This window comes from Chlorocebus sabaeus, chromosome 26 (genome assembly GCF_047675955.1).
Source record: "Chlorocebus sabaeus isolate Y175 chromosome 26, mChlSab1.0.hap1, whole genome shotgun sequence".
NCBI classification, from domain to species: Eukaryota; Metazoa; Chordata; class Mammalia; order Primates; family Cercopithecidae; genus Chlorocebus; species Chlorocebus sabaeus.
Genome location: NC_132929.1, coordinates 49,238,645 through 49,258,869, shown reverse-complemented (window position 1 = coordinate 49,258,869; position 20,225 = coordinate 49,238,645). Strand labels below are relative to the sequence as shown.

The window sequence follows — 20,225 nt, the reverse complement described above, 5'->3', positions numbered from 1 at the left end:
AGAGCCTTGCATAGTGTCTGCCACATAGTGGGTAGAGAATAAATCCTAAAAATGAATGAATTTTAATACTCTCGGGCCTCATTTAACTTCTCAGACTCCTTAAACTGCTAGGTTGAAAAGAATCTTCAGCTGTTTGTCCAAATAAATTCTACCTTAAATCATGTTTCATAAACAAGCCATAGCCTCTATGAAAACTATGTCTGTCATACAACAAAATTAAGATTTTGTTTACTGAAGAAAGAGAGCAAAGACTGGTCCCAAGTTGGAAATATGTATTTATAAACTAATGCTTGGGAACAACTAATCATTTTGTCATAGAAAAAAAAAAAATGTTAGAACATCAGTTATAAGGTTCTTCCTCAAAAGCCCATGCAATCTACAATGCACATGACATAATTCAATTAAACATAACAAAAAGTAAAAAAAAAATCCATATCAGTTAGGTGTAGCTTACAGTATGCTGCAGAAACTAACAACCCCCAAAAGCAAAGGTTTATTTCTCCACTCTTATTCTACCTATCTTCATACTCTACCTCACACCGCCTATGTTTTCACTGTAGGACCCAGGCTAAGAGAGAAGCCAATATCTGCAACACTGGCAAAGAAAAAGAATAAGATGAATCATGCACTGGGTCTTAAAGCTTCTGCCCATGACATTTGGTTCTGCTCACATTTCACTGGCCAACGCCAGTCATATAACACACTTAACTTCAAGAGGCCAGGAATATACAATCTGAGCATATTTGGTGAACAGTACTCATGACTACTACTTTATAAAAGAGAATATCTGGAATTACAGCCAGGATCAAATTCCAGTTTTACCATTTAGAAGCACATTTAATTAGGGCCAGGAACGATGGCTCACGCCTGTAATCCCAATACTTTGGGAGGCCAAGGTGGGTGGATCATTTGAGGCCAGGAGCTCAAGACCAGCCTGGCCAACATGGTGAAACCGTCTGTACTGAAAAAATACAAAAATTAGTTGGGCAGTAGTGGTGGGCAACTGTAATCCCAGCTACTCAGGAGGCTGGGGCAGGATAATTGCTTGACCCTGGGAGGTGGAGATTGTGGTGAGCCAAGACTGCACCACAGTACTCCAGTCTAGGCGACAGAGTGAGACGCTGTCTCAAAAAAAAAAAAAGTACACTTAATTACCTTATCTGTAAAATGTAAAATAAAAATTGTAATACTACCTTATAGGATCATCTGAAAGATTAAATGGTATGTGAGATCAGACGCTTAGCAGACTGTATGGCCTTGATTCATTCCTTCAATCAATATTTTGGGGGCATCTGCCAAGCAGTGTTCTAGGTATTAACATACAATAATTATGCATTAAATAGTTGTTTTTGTTATTCTAACCAGGGACTTAAAGAATAAGTCTTCATTTCTTAGCAGTCTCTAGATTCAGAAGAAAACTGTGTGGCAGACTGCCAGTTGCCCTCTAATATCCATTTTTTCCTTCTTATGGATAATAGAACCCTTAGTCTTTTAGCTAGACATATGAACTTGTGGAATACAGACCACATATACCAGCTGCCTGTGCAGCTAGGATGGCCACAGGTCTAAGTTCTGGCCACTGTGTTCTAGGAAAGTGTCGTGGTGGTTTACAGGAAACTTTCTGAAGAGACAGCAAGCATACACCTTTGTCCATTTCTTTATCCCCTCCTCCACAAGCTGTCTAGGATATTGATTCTATCTCAGACTGTGAGACCATGGCCATGCACAGCAGAGAACAAAGGAGCCTCAGTACCTGCCACTATAGTGCCATACCAGCTCTGGACTTTTATGTGGAAAATCATAAACTTTCATCTTATTTAATCCACTGTTATATTTTATGTCACTCAGAGCCTATCTTAATCTTAATACCAAATATTACCTGTTAACTCTTCAAAAAAAGCATGCTACATGAAAGAATAATAACTCTTGATGATACTCCTACATCTGCATAAGATAACTAATATAGTAAGTGTCAGTGAATGGCAGAAGAAGCAACGGCTTGAGGAAAACCTGAGTTTTAAAATTTGTTCTTCCATTTCCTATATTACCCTTTGGCAAACTATTTACCCTAATTAGGCCTCAGTTTCTTGTCTATAAGATGGTAATGAGACCCAGGAAGTCTTAATGTGAGAATTAAATGGAAAGAGGTTTATGAAAATACTTTGTAACTTGAAAGTTCCATATAGTATCAGTACCACTTTGTCAATTGTCCCCTCTTCACGGCCCTTTCTTCAGAATTGGGCCATGAAGACCAATTACAACTCATAAGGATCAATTAGAGAGCCACCCCAGAAGTTGATTCAATGAGCCTAGCACAGGAACCATGAAGCTGCGTTTGCAAAAAGCACCCCAAAAGACTGACGAAAGTTGTCTGCTCACCAGGAGGAATCTTGCTCCAGTGATCAAGCCCCACCTATCCTTGTAATACTGTACTAAAGTAACATAATATTTTAAGACTAAGTGAAGCACATAGTTCCATAGCGTCTCTAATGCCTAGCTGAATGTCAAGTACCTAGCAGATAATTTAATAATGCTTTGTTTGATGACCTGCAGTAGAAAAACAGAAAGTGGAACTGAATCAAAAGACTCACTATGGACTTCCTCTTCTGGCCAACAGGAATTAACAAGTACCTCCTTAACAGGTAATTTCATACCTCCTAAATGAAATAAAAAACTGAACAAATCAAAGGAAGCAACAGTTCTCAAGTCAATAGGTATCAGGTAATAAAGGACATAATTCCTGAGAAATGACAGAAAATGAAGGAAGTGAGCCCTACCACTGCCCCAGGTTACTTCTTGGAGCGAGTTTCTAGGTCAGATTGCAAGGATGATAAACCCAGGCAGAGCCTGGTGAGGTCTCATTGAGTTGAGGAGATGAAGCTTCGAGTCCTAGGAGGTCAGTGCAGCTAGAGTTTGCAGGACAAAACACCAGAGAAGAGAGACCTGTACAAAAGGGAGAACTCCAGACACTTGCAGAACCTCCTCCTCTGCTTCAGCTGAGCACTCATCAACAAATATATATGTGTCTGTGTGTGTGTGTGTGTAAGGAAACTGCTAGAGGGCAGGGAAAGGACCACCTGAAAGAATTTAAGGGAATAATCCCCAGAGCTCACACAGGACAGGGAATAGTGCCTGTTCTTAGTACAGAAAACAATTTACATTGAGTAAAATACTCTGAAGAGCTTTGCCTCAGAAGTGGGAAAAATTAGCCCTAGTCCCACCTACTCTGGTCCCAGCTGACAAAGCTTAAAAGCAAAACTTGAAAGGATCAAACTGTTTCCAAATAACTTATCTGGAAAAAAAAAAAAAAGCTCAGAAACACAGAAATACAAAAATACCCTGTACCCAACAAAGTAAAATTCACAACATTAGGCCTGCAATAAAAAATTATCAAGCATACAAAGAACTATTTTAGTATTTTTAATTTTCCTTTAAAACAAATAAAAAACTGTTATTTTTGTCATTTTTTATCCTGTGTGTTGATCTCAAAATTCTTCATCCACATAATTGAATTGCTGCACTCCATATAAAATATTAATACTTTTAAGGCAAACAGCATAGAGCTTAGAAGCACAGACTTTAGAGACAAGAAAAGGAGGGTCTAAATTCTTTCTTTTCAACTTTGTGTTCCTGGGAAAGCCACTGAACCTGAATTTCAGTTCACTTATCTATAATATGGGTATAATAATATTCGCTTCATAGGGCTCCTGTAAAAAATATACCAAAGCAAATGATAAATAATAGCTATCATTTAATAATTATCACATTATCATAAGAAAAATTACCACACCCATACATTCAAACATTTACTAAGCACCTATCATATACTTGGTATTATGTAGGCACTAGGAATACAAAAGAAAAAAAGAACACTGTTAAGAAGATCCAAAATATATCTTACGTTGAATCCACATTTAAAAGTTCATTCCAAGTACAAACTTCACATTCTATTTCTTAATTTCTAAGTAGGGCAATTATTTTAAGTTCCTCCTATAAAAAAGGATTTTTTCCCTTTGAAACGAAAAAAAAAAAAAAACCTAAGAAGTTGTCAGGTTCAACCAATTAGGGCATGTCTGAGAAATCCTTGAAATCTGAAAAACATGGTAAAACTTTAACAGCAACCTGCAATTAACAGTACCTTTCAAATTAGTCTACTTATTAGTAGACTAAATTATATTCAGACATAAGATACATAAAATGGACCAATCAGTTATTATATCTTTTCAGAAAGGCTGAGCCAACAGATGTAAGGAACTAACATTTGCTCATTCCACTTAAATGATGATAGATGGCTTAAATATTAACCCTATTAATAAAACATTTGCATAGTCATTATGAATCTGACTGCCTTACCTCATAACTCTATAAATTCATTCATTTTATCAATTTTACAATATGGCTATCATTTCATTCAAGATATTCTAAACCCCTGCCTCTCAAAGTGTGGTCCTTGAACCAACAGCACCTGTGTCACCCGGGAGCTTGTTAGAACTAGAATCTTATTCCTCATACCAGACCTATTCTGGCTGAGTCAGAATTTGCATTTTTAACAAAATCCCCAGATGATTTCTATGCACATTAAGGTCTGGGTAGCATAGCTCTAAACCATTGGGTTTTCAGTGTGTGGTGTGCGTGCGTGCGTGAGTGCGTGTGTGTGTGTGTGTGTGTATTACAAAGTTTATTTGCTTCCAAATTGTGTTTATCTCTACATAGTGTCTTTTAACAAGATTAATTCAATTCAAAGAAGTAAATCAAATCAGTATACATAATGAACTATATTTCTCTATAAATATATTAGATATTTTATATATAATATTCTTTCTGTCTCAGAATTGATCTTCCCTCTCAACTAGGACTTGGAGTCTTAGTAGTCTTGTTGTACTATTCATTTTTTCTCTTGAGTTGACATTTTTGTCTCAGCATATAGAGCCACTGTGATGAACGTTTTCTCTGTAATTAAACAACTATAGAGAACAGTACCAGGAGAACGGATTCTCCCATAATCAGAAAAAATCAAAGAACTCAAAATAAGTTCAATCAAGATTGAATTCAAAAGTTCCCTAAAGAAAAAACAACTAGAATGGCTCTATCCTCCACAATAATATATTTTTATGCTTTACCTAACCTCTTTTTTTACTGCAGGTACCACATATTTTTAAAATAAAAAATTCACATGAGACTTAGAGAGTACAGTTCTTTAGATGGCTCATCTTTTATTATTATTATTGCACAATAGTCCCAGTGCCCATAAAATAGAACAAATCTTGTTTTCTCTTTCGTTTTTTCCAAAAAAAAAAAATTGACAGACCTAGGCTGAAACTGATCACAGCAGGTAGGATGGTTCCGCACAGATTCAAAGGAAGGTACAAATGTTCAGTTTTCAAAAGCACTGCAAAAGCCAACCTCATCTCTTGTCACTGTAGCTGTGGCTTTATGCCAAACATTTGAAAACTGTTAAAAGCACTGTTCCTTATAAGCAATTATGAAGAGCTTTGCAAAGAGAAGTAAAAAAATTGGAATAACAATCAACTCCTTAGAATGGTCAAATGTCCTGGCCTCTGGGTTGCAGGATAAGAACTTAAGAATTATTCAGCTGCACCCAACACAGATGCCTCAGGAGAAAGGGTTTAAAGAGTGTTATGAGAAGGTATCAAGGAATCTGTGGAGCAGTCTCAAAAATTAAATATGTCATCAAACATTCCCAGCTTTTTATAAGATCCAATTATAGGTCAGTCATCCTTATATTTAACTCTTTCTTCACCTCATTTTGTATTTCAGCCTATATCACTTTTCAGGATACAGGGTTTCAAAACAGTACAACTAGGAATTTAATGACTTTTTATGGTCCTAGATATACTGATTTCAATCTTGAAGGAGTGCCCCTGGCTCTAATATTCTAGAATGTGGTGAATAATTCATTGTGCCCTTTCTCTAATCACATTCACAGCCAAGCATCTCAGAAGAACTGTCTGTGCACACTGGCTCCACTTCCTCACCCATCAGTCATTCTTTACCTTACTCCTATCTGGCTTCCATTCCCTTCACTCCACTTAAATTTCTCTTGGTAAAGACCAATAAGCACGTTCATGCTGCTGAACTGGATATCCCTTAGTCATCATGTTTCTTCATTTTGCAGCATCATTCAACAAAGTGAATCAATCACTCTTTCCCCTGGAAATAATTCTCTTTAGCACTGATAAACCTTCATTCTCTTGGGTGCTTCTCAGCTCTCTGTCCCTTGTCAATCTTTTATTTATTTATTTACTTTATTTATTTTTGTGTTTTCTTTTTTCAAATTATAGTTTAAGTTCTGGGGTACATGTGCAGAATATGCAGGTTTGTTACACGTGCCATGGTGGTTTGCTGCACCCATCAACCTGTCATCTACATTAGGTATTCCTCCTAATGCTATCCCTCCCCCAGCTCCCCAACCCTCCTACAGGCCCCAGTGTGTAATGCCCCACTGCCTGTGTCCATGTGTTCTCATTGTTCAACTCCCACTTATAAGTGAGAACATGCGGTGTTTGGTTTTCTGTTCTTGTGTTAGTTTGCTGAGAATGATGGTTTCCAGCTTCATCCATGTCCCTGCGTAGGACATGAACTCATTCTTTTTTATGGCTGCATAGTATTCCATGGTATATATGTGCCACATTTTCTTTATCCAGTCTATCATTGATGGGCATTTGGGTTGGTTCCAAGTCTTTGCTATTGTGAACAGTGCTGCAATAAACATACATGTACATGTGTCTTTATAGTAGAATGATTTATAATCCATTGGGTATATGCCCAGTAATGGGATTGCTGGGTCAAATGGTATTTCTAATTCTAGATCCTTGAGGAATTGCCACACTGTCTTCCATAATGGTTGAACTAATTTATACTCCTACCAACAGTGTAAAAGCGTTCCTATTTCTCCATATCCTCTCCAGAACCTGTTGTTTCCTGACTTTTTAATGATCACCATTCTAACTGGCATGAGATGGTATCTCATTGTGGTTTTGATTTGCATTTCTCTAATGACCAGTGATGATGAGCTTTTTTTATATATTTGTTGGCTGCATAAATGTCTTATTTTGAGAAGTGTCTGTACATATCCTTTGTCCACTTTTTGATGGGGTTGACTTTTTCTTATAAATTTGTTTCAGTTCTTTGTAGATTCTGGATATTAGCCCTTTGTCAGATGGATAGATTACAAAAATTTTCCCCCATACTGTAGGTTGCCTGTTCACTCTGATGATAGTTTCTTTTGCTGTGCAGAAGCTCTTTAGTTTAATGAGATCCCATTTGTCAATTTTGGCTTTTGTTGCCATTGCTTTTGGTGTTTTAGTCATGAAGTCTTTGCCCATGCCTATGTCCTGAATGGTATTGCCTAGGTTTTCTTCTAGGGTTTTCATGGTTTTAGGTCTTACATTTAAGTCTTTAATCCATCTTGAGTTGATTTTTGTATAAGATGTAAGGAAGGGATCCAGTTTCAGCTTTCTGCATATGGCTAGCCAGTTTTCCCAACACCATTTATTAAATAGGGAATCCTTTTCCCATTGCTTGTTTTTGTCAGGTTTGTCAAAGATCAGATGGTTTATAGATGTGTGGTGTTATTTCTGAGGCCTCTGTTCTGTTCCACTGGTCTATATATCTGTTTTGGTACCAGTACCATGCTGTTTTGGTTACTGTGGCCTTGTAGTATAGTTTGAAGTCAGGTAGCATGATGCCTCCAGCTTTGTTCTTTTGGCTTAGGATTGTCTTGTCTATGCGGGCTCTTTTTTGTTTCCATATGAAATTTAAAGTAGTTTTTTTCCAATTCTGTGAAGAAAGTCAATGGTAGCTTGATGGGGATAGCATTGAATTTGTAAATTACTTTGGGCAGAATGGCCATTTTCATGATATTGATTCTGCCTATCCATGAACATGGAATGTTTTCCCATATGTTTTTGTCCTCTCTTATTTCCTTGAGCAGTGGTTTGTAGTTCTCCTTGAAGACATCCTTCACATCCCTTGTAAGTTGTATTCCTAGGTATTTCATTCTCTTTGTAGCAATTGTGAATGGGAGTTCGCTCATGATTTGACTCTCTGTTTGTCTGTTATTGGTGTATAAGAATGCTTGTGATTTTTGCACGCTGATTTTGTACCCTGAGACTTTGCTGAAGTTGCTTATCAGCTTAAGGAGATTTTGGGCTGAGACGATGGGGTTTTCTAAATATACAATCATGTTATCTGCAAACAGAGGCAATTGACTTCCTCTTTTCCTATCTGAATACCCTTTATTTCTTTCTCTTGCCTGATTGCCCTGGCCAGAACTTCCAATACTATGTTGAATAGGGGTGGTGAGAGAGGGCATCCTTGTCTTGTGCCAGTTTTCAAAAGGAACGCTTCCAGTTTTTGCCCATTCAGTATGATATTGGCTGTGGGTTTGTCATAAATAGCTCTTACTATTTTGAGATACATTCTTTCAATACCGAATTTATTGAGAGTTTTTAGCATGAAGGGCTGTTGAATTTTGTCAAAGGCCTTTTCTGCATCTATTGAGATAATCAAGTGGTTTTTGTCATTGGTTCTATTTACGTGATGGATTATGTTTATTGATTTGTATATGTTGAACCAGTCTTGCATGCTAGGGATAAAGCTGACTTGATCGTGGTGGATAAGCTTTTCGATGTGCTGCTGAATTTGGTTTGCCAGCATTTTATTAAGGATTTTCGCATCAATGTTCATCAGGGATATTGGCCTGAAATTTTCTTTTTTTGTTGTGTCTCTGTCAGGTTTTGATATCAGGATGATGCTGGCTTTGTAAAATGAGTTAGGGAGGATTCCCTCTTTTTCTATTGTTTGGAATCGTTTCACAAGGAATGGTACCAGCTCCTCTTCGTACCTCTGGTAGAATTCAGCTGTGAATCTGTCTGCTCCTGGACTTTTTTTGGTTGGTAGGCTATTAATTACTGCCTCAATTTCAGAACTTATTATTGGTCTATTCAGGGATTTGACTTCATCCTGGTTTAGTCTTGGGAGGGTGTATGTGTCCAGGAATTTATCCATTTCTTCTAGATTTTATAGTTTATTTCATAGAGGTGTTTATAGTATTCTCTGATGGTAGTTTGCATTTCCATGGGATCAGTGATGATAGCCCCTTTATCATTTTTTATTGTATCTATTTAATTCTTCTCTTTTTTCTTTTTTATTAGTCTGGCTAGCAGTCTATCTATTTTGTTGATCTGGTCAAAAAACCAGCTCCCAGATTCACTGATTTTCTGAAGGGTTTTTCATGTCTCTGTCTTCTTCAGTTCTGCTCTGATCTTAGTTACTTCTTGTCTTCTGCTATTGCATTTGTTTGCTCTTGCTTCTCTAGTTCTTTTAATTGTGATGTTAGGGTGCTGACTTTAGAGCTTTCCTGCTTTCTCTTGTGGGCATTTAGTGCTATAAATTTCCCTCTACACACTGCTTTAAATGTGTCCCAGAGATTCTGGTATGCTGTGTCTTTGTTCTCATTGGTTTCAAAGAATATCTTTATTTCTGCCTTCATTTTGTTATTCACCCAGTAGTCATTCAAGGGCAGGTTGTTCAATTTCCATGTAGTTGAGCAGTTCTGAGTGAGTTTCTTAGTCCTGAGTTCTAATTTTATTGCACTGTGGTCTGAGAGACTGTTTGTTATGATTTCCATTCTTTTGCATTTGCTAAGGAGTGTTTTACTTCCAATTATGTGGTCAATTTTAGAATAAGTGTGATGTGGTGCTGAGAAGAATGTATATTCTGTTGATTTGGGGTGGAGAGTTCTGTAGATGTCTATTAGGTCCGCTTGGTCCAGAGCTGAGGTCAAGTCCTGGATATCCTTGATAATTTTCTGTCTCATTGATCTAATATTGACAGTGGGGTGTTAAAGTCTTCTACTATTATTGTGTGGGAGTCTAAGTCTCTTTGTAGGTCTCTAAGAATTTGCTTTATGAATCTGGGTGCTCCTGTATTGGGCGCATATATATTTAGGAAAGTTAGCTCTTCTTGTTGCATTGATCCCTTTACCATTATGTAATGCCCTTGTCTCTTTTTATCTTTGCTGGTTTAAAGTCTGTTTTATCAGAGACTAGGATTGCAACCCCTGCTTTTTTTTTTCTTTCGATTTGCTTGGTGAATATTCCTCCATCCCTTTATTTTGAGCCTATGTGTGTCTTTGCACATGAGATGGGTCTCCTGAATACGGCACACTGATGGGTCTTGACTCTTTATCCAATTTGCCAGTCTGTGCCTTTTAACTGGGGCATTTAGCCTGTTTACATTTAAAGTTAATATTGTTACGTGTGAATCTGATCCTGTCATTATGATGTTAGCCGGTTATTTTGCCCATTAGTTGATGCAGTTTCTTCATAGCATCAGTGGTCTTTATAATTCGGTATGTTTTTGCAGTGGCTGGTCCTGGTTCATGTTTAGTGCTTCCTTCAGGAGCTCTTGTAAGGCAGGCCTGGTGGTGACAAGATCTCTCAGCATTTGCTTGTCTGTAAAGGATTTTATTTCTCCTTTGCTTATGAAGCTTAGTTTGGCTGGATATGAAATTCTGGATTGAAAATTCTTTTCTTTAAGAATATTGAATACTGGCCCTCACTTTCTTCTGGCTTGTAGGGTTTCTGCCAAGAGATCCGCTGTTAGTCTGATGGGCTTCACTTTGTGGGTAACCCAATCTTTCTCTCTGGCTGCCCTTAACATTTTTTCCCTCATTTCAACGTTGGTGTATCTGACGATTATATGTCTTAGGGTTGCTCTTCTCGAGCAGTATCTTTCTGGTGTTCTCTGTATTTCCTGAATTTGAATGTTGGCCTGCCTTTCTAGGTTGGGGAAGTTCTCCTGGATAATATCCTGAAGAGTGTTTTCCAACTTGGTTCCATTCTCCCCATCACTTTCAGGTACACCAATCAAACGTAGATTTGGTCTTTTCACATAGTCCCATATTTCTTGGAGGCTTTGTTCATTTCTTTTCACTCTTTTTTCTCTAACCTTGTCTTCTCGTTTTATTTCTTTGAGTTGATCTTCAATCTCTGATATCCTTTTTTATGCTTGATTGATTCAGCTATTGATACTTGTGTATACTTCATGAAGTTCTCGTGCTGTGTTTTTCAGCTCCATTGGGTCATTTGTGTTCTTCTCTAAACAGGTTATTCTAGTTAGCAATTCAACTAACCTTTTTTCAAGGTTCTTAGCTTCCTTGCATTGGGTTAGAACATGCTCCTTTAGCTCGGAGGAGTTTGTTATTACCCACCTTCTGAAGCTTGCTTCTGTCAGTTTGTCAAACTTATTGTCCATCCAGTTTTGTTCCCTTGCTGGTGAGGAGTTGTGATCTTTTGGAGGTGAAGAGGTGTTCTGGTTTTTGGAATTTTCAGCCTTTTTAAGCTGGTTTCTCCACATCTTTGTAGATTTATCTACCTTCAGTCTTTGACGTTGGTGACCTTCGAGTGAGGTCTCTGAGGGGACATTCTTTTTGTTGATGTTGATACTATTCCTTTCTGTTTGTTAGTTTTCCTTCTAACAGTCAGGCCCCTCTGCTGCAGGTCTGCTGGAGGTCCACTCCAGACCCTGTTTGCCTGGGTATCACCAGCGGAGGCTGCAGAACAGGCTGCTGCCTGTTCCTTCCTCTGTAAGCTTCATCCCAGAGGGGCACCCGCCAGATGGCAGCCAGAGCTCTCCTGTATGAGGTATCTGACGGCCCCTACTGGGAGGTGTCTCCCAATAGGAGACACAAGGGTCAGGGACCCACTTTAGGAGGCAGTCTGTCCCTTATCAGAGCTCAAACACTGTGCTAGGAGATCTACTGCTCTCTTCAGAGCTGTCAGGCAGGGATGTTTAAGTCTGCTGAAGCTGCGCCCACAGCCACCCCTTCCTTCCCCCAGGTGCTCTGTCCCAGGGAGATGGGGGTTTTATTTATAAGTCCTTGACTGTGCTGCTGCCTTTTTTTCAGAGATGTCCTGCCCAAAGAGGAGGAATCTAGAGAGACAGTCTGGCTGCAGCAGCCTTGCTGAGCTGTCGTGGGCTCCACCCAGTTCAAACTTCCTGGTGGCTTTGTTTACACTGTGAAGGTAAAACCACCTACTCAAGCTTCAGCAATGGCAGACACCCCTCCCTCCACCAAGATGGAGCATCCCAGGTCAACCTCAGACTGCTGTGCTAGCAGTGAGAATTTCAAGCCAGTGGATCTTAGCTTGCTGGCTCCATGGGGGTGGGACCCCCTGAGCCATACCCCTTGGTTCCCTGGCTTAAGCCCCCTTTCCAGGGGAGTGACCAGTTCTGTCTCACTGGCTTTCCAGGTGCCACTAGCGTATGAAAAACAACAACAACAACAAAAAACACCACTCCTGCAGCTAACTCGGTGTCTGCCCAAACAGCCACCCAGTTTTGTGCTTGAAACCCAGGGCCCTTGGTGGGGTAGGCACCAGAGGGAATCTTCTCATCTGTTGGTTGTGAAGACCATGGGAAAAGTGCAGTATCTGGGCCAGAGTGCACCATTCCTCCCAGTACAGTCTCTCACAGCTTCCCTTGGCTGGGGGAGGGAGATACCCCGAACCTGTGTGCTTCCCAGGTAAGGTGATGCCCCACCCTGATTTGGCTCACCCTTCATGGGCTGCACCCCCTGTCCAACCAGTCCCAATGAGATAAACCAGGTACCTTAGTTGGAAATGCAGAAATCACCCGCCTTCTGAGTTGATCTTGCTGGGAGCTGCAGATCGGAGGTGTTCCTATTTGGCCATCTTGTTATTGTGTTTTCCTATTTATTTATTTATTTATTTATTTTGAGACGGAGTCTCACTTTGTTCGGCCATCTTGTTATTGTGTTTTCCTATTTATTTATTTATTTATTTATTTATTTTGAGACAGAGTCTCACTCTGTTGCCCAGGCTGGAGTGCAGTGGCACAATCTTGGTTCACTGCAACCTCTGTCTCCTGGGTTCAAGGGATTCTCCTGCCTCAGCCTCCCAAGTAACCTCGGGTTTCACCATGTTGGCCAGGCTGATCTGACCTCCTGACCTCAAGTGATCCACCCATCTTGGCTTCCCAAAGCACTGGGATTACAGGGATGAGCCACTGTGCCAGGCCTCTTGTCAATCTTCTCTGGGGCTCTGTCCCCTCTACCCAACTTACAAATGTTGGATTACCTTTAAGCTTGGTCCCAAATCTCACCTAATCCCATGACTATAAATATCACCTTTATGCTGATGACTCGCACCTTTACATTTCCAGCCCAGATCTTCCTTCTGAGTCTAGGCCAATATACCCAACTATCTATCCAATATCTCCACTTGGATGCTTCACAATCTTATCAAATTCAATACATCCAAAACTGAAATATTGGATTATTCTTCCCTCACTGTTCCTCCTCTAGTGTTTCCCATTCTCCAACCATCTACTCAGTTGCTTCTGCTAGAAACCCAGAAGTCCTTTACTCTTGCTACTCATATACAATCAAGCACCAAGCCTTTTCATTTTGGTCTCCAAAATATATTCCTAATATTCCTATCTCTACTGCCATGCCCTTAGTCTAAGCCATCATCATCTCTTGCCTATAACACTGCAATAGCATTCTATATGATCTTTCTGAATCCACTCATATTCCCCTCCAATTCCATCTTCACACCACAACCAGAGTGATCTTTCAAAGACGAAAATGCCTCTGCTCAAAACTCTTCGGTGGCTTCCCATTGGATTTATAATAATGTTCACAAGGCACCTGCCTACCTCTTCAGACAGGCTTATCTCAAGCTACCATTTCCCCTATTCTCTAAGCACCAGATTTGTTAGCATTCTCACTATACATTACACATGCAGAGGTTTTTCAGGTATGTTGTGGCCTCTGTACAGGTTGTGGGATTTTTATTTTATTTTATTTTATTTATTTATTTATTTTTGAGACAGAGTCTTGCTCTGTCACTCAGGTTGCAGTGCAGTGCCACGATCTCAGCTCACTGCAACCTCCACCTCCCAAGTTCAAGTGATTCTCCCATCTCAGCCTCCTGAGTAGCTGGGACTACAGGCAGGCACCACTACACCTGGGTAATTTTTGCATTTTTAGTAGAGGTGGGGTTTTGCCATGTTGGCCAGGCTGGTCTCAAACTCCTGACCTCAGGTGATCCACCCGCCTCAGCCTCCCAAAGTGCCTGGATTACAGGCCTGAGCCACCACGCCCAGCTACCTGGGACCTTTATTCTCTTTAATTCTTCTCCTGCCTAGTGCTGCCCAAAATATACAAACATGTATGCATGTGTGCACACATGTGACATACATGTATGTGTATAATCCAAAATCCCAGATTCCACATCCAATAGTCAAACCAGACAAAAGGGAACTGAATGACTGGCAACCCATGGTGTTAAAACATACCACTAGAACAAAATAATAATAATAGCAAACCCCTATATAACTTAACACATACTAGGCACTATTTTAGATGATTGATATGTATTAGCTTACTCAATGCTCAAAATAATCCTATGAAGTAGGTACAGGCACACTTCCCTTTACTGCACTTTGCTTTATTGCACTTCACAGATATTACATTTTTTACAAATTGAAGGTTTGTGGCAACCCCACATCAATCAAGTCTCTCAGTGCCATTTTTCTAACAGCATGTGTTCACTTCATGTCTCTGTATCATATTTTGGTAATTTTCACAATATTTCAAGCTTTTTCATTATTATTATATCTGATGGTGATCTGTGACCACCACTGTTACTATTGTACTGATGTTACTATTGTAGTTGTTCTGGAGTGCCACAAACCATGCCCATAGCAGATAGTGAACTTAATCAATAAATGATATATATATTCCAACTGCTCCATCCACCAGCCTTTGCTCTGTCTCTCTCCCTCTCCCTGGTCCTCACTACTCTGAGACATAACAATATTGAAATCCAGTCAATTAATAACCCTACAATGGCCTCAAAGTGTTAAGGTGAAAGGAAAAATCACACATCATTCATTTTAAATCAAAAGCTAGAAATGATTAAGCTTAGTGAGGAAGGTATGTTGAAAGCCAAGATAAGTCAAAAGCTAGACCTCTTATGCCAGTTAGGCAGGTTGTAAACGCAAAGGAAAAGTTCTTAAAGGAAATTAAAAATGCTATTCCAGTGAACACAGGAATGGTAAGTGGAACAGCCTTATTTCTGAAATGGAAAAAGTTGTAATGGTCTGCATAGAAGATCAAACCAGTCACAACATTCCCTTAAGCCAAAGTCTGATCTGATTTTTTAACATATTCAAAACAGCCTTCTCTTAGAAGAAGAGGCCATCTAGGACATTCATAGCTAAAGAGGAGAAGTCAATGCCTGGCTTCAAAGTTTCAAAGGGCAGGCTGACTCTTGCATTAGGGGCTAATCCCACTGGAGACTCTAAATTGAAGCCAATGCTCATTTACCATTCTGAAAGTCCTAGGGTCCTTAGGAACTGTGCTAAATCTACTCTGCCTGTGCTGTATAAATAGAACAACAAAGTCTGGATGATAGCACAATTGTTTATAGCATGGTTTACTGAATATTTTAAGCCCACTGTTGAGACCAACTGCTCAGAAAAAAAGATTCCTGTCAAAATATTACTGTTCATTAACAAGGCACCTGGTCACCCAAGAGCTTGGATAGAGATGTACAAAGAGATGAATGTTGTTTTCATGCCTGCTAACACAACATTCATTCTGCAACCCATGATCAAGGAGTAATTGTCAGCTTTTAAGTCTTATTATTTAAGAAATACATTTTATAAGGCTATAGCTTCTGTAGCTAGTGATTCCTCTGATGGATCTGGGCAGTTAATTGAAAACATCTGAAAAGGATTCACCATTCTAGATACCATTAAGAACACTTGTGATTCATGGGAGGAGGTCAACATATCAACATTAACAGGGATTTGGAAGAAGTTGATTCCAGCCCTCACGCATGACTTTTGAGGGGTTCAAGATTTCAGTGGAGGCAGGAACTGCAGATGTGTAGAAAGAGCAAGAGAACTAGAATTGGAAGTGAAGCCTGAAGATGGGACTGAATTGCTATAATCTTATGATAAAACTTGAAGAGATGAGGAGTTGCTTTTTATGGATGAGCAAAGAAAGTGGTTTCCTAAGATGGAATCTACTCATGGTGAAGATGGTGTGAACATTGCTGAAATGACAGTGAAGTATTTAGAATATCACATAAACTTAGTTGATAAAGCAGCAGCAAAATTTGAGAGGATTAACTCCAATTTTGAAAGAAGTTCTACTGTGGCTAAAAATGCCATTAAACAGCATTGCATGCTACAGAGCAATTTTTCCTGAAAGGAAGAGGCAATCCATGTGACGAACTGCATTGTTGTCTTATTTTAAGAAATTGTCACAGCAACCCCAACCTTGGGAAACCACCACTCTGATCAGTCAGCAGCCATCAGCATGAAGCAAGACCCTCCAGCGGCAAAAAGACTGACCTGCTGAAGGCTCAGGTGAGTGTTAACATTTTTTAGCAATAAAGTATTCTCGAATCAAGGTATATACATTTTCCTTTTAGACATAATTCTTTTAGACAAGTTAATAGACTACAGTATAGTGCAAACATAAGTTTTATATGCACTGAGAAGTCAGAAAGTTTGTAACTTGCTTTATTGTGATGATCTGGAACCGAACGCCAGTATTTCTGAGGGCCTGTACTATTATATTATTATCTCTATTTTAAGACAAAGTGAATAAGGCATAGAGAGGTTAAGTAACTAAAGCAAGGTCACAGAAATTCACTGGCAACGCGAGGATTCAAATCTAGTCCTGTGTGAGCGCTTGGTTACGGGATGACTCAGTTGTCCCTTCTGTAATTAGTTATTTGGATAAATAGTGTATCCTCCACTAAACTAAAAACATCAATAAGGGTGGGGAGCGTTTATATCTTGCTCACTGTTCCATCCCTAGCACCCCGAATAGAGTCTAGCACATACTTGACGCTCAATAAATACACATGAATATATGAATGTTTACTACTCCTTTGCATAATTATTTTGAGACTGTAAAGGTTCCAACCATGTCTCCTACTGCTATGTATGTATTTTCTATCTTAGTTGTCGGCCTGGCCATTCCCCAACATGCCTGGCAGTCGCTTGGTGTCCCTTCAGCATCGCTTCAGGGCACTGGCCCCGTATATATGTAGAGCCTCCCCTCCTCAGGGCTGTGGGCGCCTCAGGAATATTCCCGCCTTTGGGCCTCACCTTCCATGTGGGGCAAGGGGCTGTCCCAGCTTCCTGGCGTGGCCCAGGTGGGTCTCTGGTGTTTGAGGGTATGCAGCGGGCGTACCGCTGCAGAGGCCACTCTGTCGCTTCTCCTCCGGTAAGCCCGTGGCTCAAGGGTACTTTTCCTGCCTCCGCCATGTCCGCCCTCACCACACGCACAGCCGGCGGGGACCTGCCAATCTGGTATCCAACCAATCAGTAAGCGGAACGCCCCAAGGCCCACCCTCCCGTTCAGTGGAAGCCAATTGGCAGGCTCCGAAGATTCCAGCCTAGGGCATTTCCGGGCTTAGGAGGTCTCTCTTGACCTTGGGCACCGAGATGGCCACTTCTACGTTGTAGGGCGGTCGTGAATCTTATTAGTGGAAGTTGAAGTCGCGCTTGCACAGCATTCGGGCCCACACCTTCCCTCAGGCAGCCCATGTCAACTTCTGCAGCTCTGAGTCTGAGAAGTTTCCCAAACTGGCTGACTCCCTGTAACCTACACACTGGGACTAGGCTGGTAGTCGAGGCTGCCTGGACGCACGAGTTTCCCTTCCTCAGAGCAGCCTTTCAGAAGACAGTGTCCCCGCTTCACCTCACACCCACCACAACAAAGCCCCAGTTCCACACGCCGTTCAGGAGACGCGGTTACTTCCTCATCATCCATCCTGCCGCTCCCTCGACTTTCCCTGCCACCTGACAGTCAATTTTTCACCGAAAGAGAGGAGCAGATGGGTGGGGGCTGCCAGCAGCAAAAGATGTGCCTACATCCAACAGCAGATGCAATGAAATGACATTTCTGGGTGATTTATAGGCGGCAAAGCACTTACACATCTGTTATTTCCTTTATTCTCCCAACCTTGTGGTGAATTGAAGAAGCAAAACGGGGATTATTACCCCTATCTAATAGATGGAGGCAAAATAAGGTCCAGTGACCCGGCACAGTGGCTCACCCCTGTAACCCCAGCACTTTGGGACGCCGAGGCGGGTGGATTGCCTGAGCTCAGGAGTTCGAGACCACCCTGGGCAACATGGTGAACCCCGTCTCTACTAAAATAGAAAAACTTAGCCAGGCGTGGTGGCGCACGCTTGTAACTCCAGCTACTCGGTAGGCTGAGGCACAAGAATTGCTTGAGCCCCAGAGGCGGAGGTTGTAGTGAGCCGAGATTGTCCCACTGCACTCCAGCTTGGGCTGCAGAGTAAGACTCTGTCTCATAAAATAAAATAATCCAGAGAGTAGATGTGGTTTGTCCAAGGTTACACAATCAGTGAACGACAGAGCCAGAGTAGAGCTGTGGATTCCACAGTATCCATGTGTCCACCTCATTTGCAAAGAATTTAGATATTCATGCAATCTATGTCAAGTTAGAAGCAAAGTATACAGAGGGTAGAGACCATGCTAACCAAATACATAAAATAGAATTAAAACACAAACAATGTTTAAAGCTATGCATACCAAAGGATATTCAATTCATAGACAATGGTTGGATAGGTGGTAATTTATTCACTCTACAAAGCATCAATTAAATATCTACGGTGTGCAAACAGCTATGCTAGTCACCATAGGGGCTACAGAAACGGATAAGCCATGTATCTAACCTTCTGGGACCACAGGATCTAATAAGGAAGACGAACAAGGTGCAAATATACCCATGACACCTGACAGTTAATGCCACCGGAAAGGTACAAACCATGTGCTCTCAGTGTTCAAATGAAGTAAAAATCTTCCCAATAGGGAGTGGCAGTGGTATTCAAGTTAGGACTTGAAGAGTGAGAAAAACTTCCCAAGGGAAGATAGCAGGAACTGTTGTTCCATGTGAAGGAGAAGTTGAGGAGTAACGTTGTGGAAATGAGGATAATGACATGACTAGCTAGAACGCAAAGTTGTTTTTTAAGGAAAATGAGGCTACAGAGGTGAGCTGGGACAAAAGAGTATTGAACAGCAGCTAAGGAATGTGAATTTTACTTGGTAGGTGATGAGGAATATGAAAAATTTGCATAGGAGAATGGCTCCATCCTAGTAGTGGTCCAGGTAGGTTAATATCTCAGAAGCATATGGGATACATTGGATTAAAGGCAAGAGGGGTCCACTACTTATCTTTCCAGCAGTCTAGTAAAGCTTACCAAAGGGGTGGGGTTTCAGAAATAGCTTCTGAAGGTCCATAAATGACACAGCAATACTGCATTTAATATAGGAATAAATGGTTAAAAACTTGGTTTGAATCCCAGGTTTGTCAGTTCCCAGCTGTGTGACCTTGTTGAAGTCAGTTAACCTCTCTGTAAAATAGTGTTATTAAACAACTACTTTACAGGGTCATCGAGAAGATAAAATAAGAACATATGTGGGAAAACACTTGGTAAATTACAAAGTGGTACATATGTTGGTGCTTTCTATTTCCAGGGTTAAAGTGACTTTCTGTGGACTCCCTACAGGCAGGGAGGATGGGAATGGGAGCCTGACATTGGGTCTCAGAGGTACTCACCTTCCAGGTCCAGGGTTGCGGCTGCTGTCAGACACCCTTCGCAGGAGCAGATGGTGCTCACAGTTGGGACCCTGTCAGTGCCCAAGGACACCCAGGGCCCTGCTGGGTTCCCACCTGCAAGCTCCCTTCCTAGACAATGCACCTGTGCTTGAGCTTCTGGGGCCACCAGCGTCTGCCAAGAACAGATCATGTCTGCAAAGGGAGATATGATAAAGCCACAGCTCAATGCACAGAGGCTCTTACAAACTTATAATATTAACAAATATGACTTGAGCACTCAGGAGGTCCCAGGTGCTATGCTAGGTGCTGGGCATATAGTAGAGAGCAAAACAAATGGGGCTTCTGCTCTCTTGAAGCTCACAATCTAGTAGAGGGTAGAACACTGAGCAAATTACCCACTATTGTTAATGGCTAATGTATTTTCTTTTTAAAAGGTAAAGCTGTAATCTTTATTAAGGTATAGTTTTAGATAATAAAAAGCACAGATCTCACATATCCAATTAGGTGAGTTTTGACACCTATGTGTATTCATGTAACCACCATCCAAAACAAAATATAGAACAC

At 40.7% G+C, this 20,225-nt stretch overlaps 1 protein-coding gene across 1 annotated transcript in view; it reads right to left on the bottom strand.

Moving 5' to 3' along the window:
• The window catches only part of REC114 (REC114 meiotic recombination protein), a 120,592-nt gene extending 103,214 nt beyond the window's left edge, over nucleotides 1–17,378 (bottom strand). The window contains exon 1 of the mRNA XM_008015965.3: nucleotides 17,179–17,378. Within this exon, the coding sequence (XP_008014156.1) occupies nucleotides 17,179–17,337 (159 nt within the window). The 5' untranslated portion in view covers nucleotides 17,338–17,378. The remainder of the gene's footprint in view (nucleotides 1–17,178) is intronic.
• Nucleotides 17,379–20,225: the final 2,847 nt, after the last annotated feature.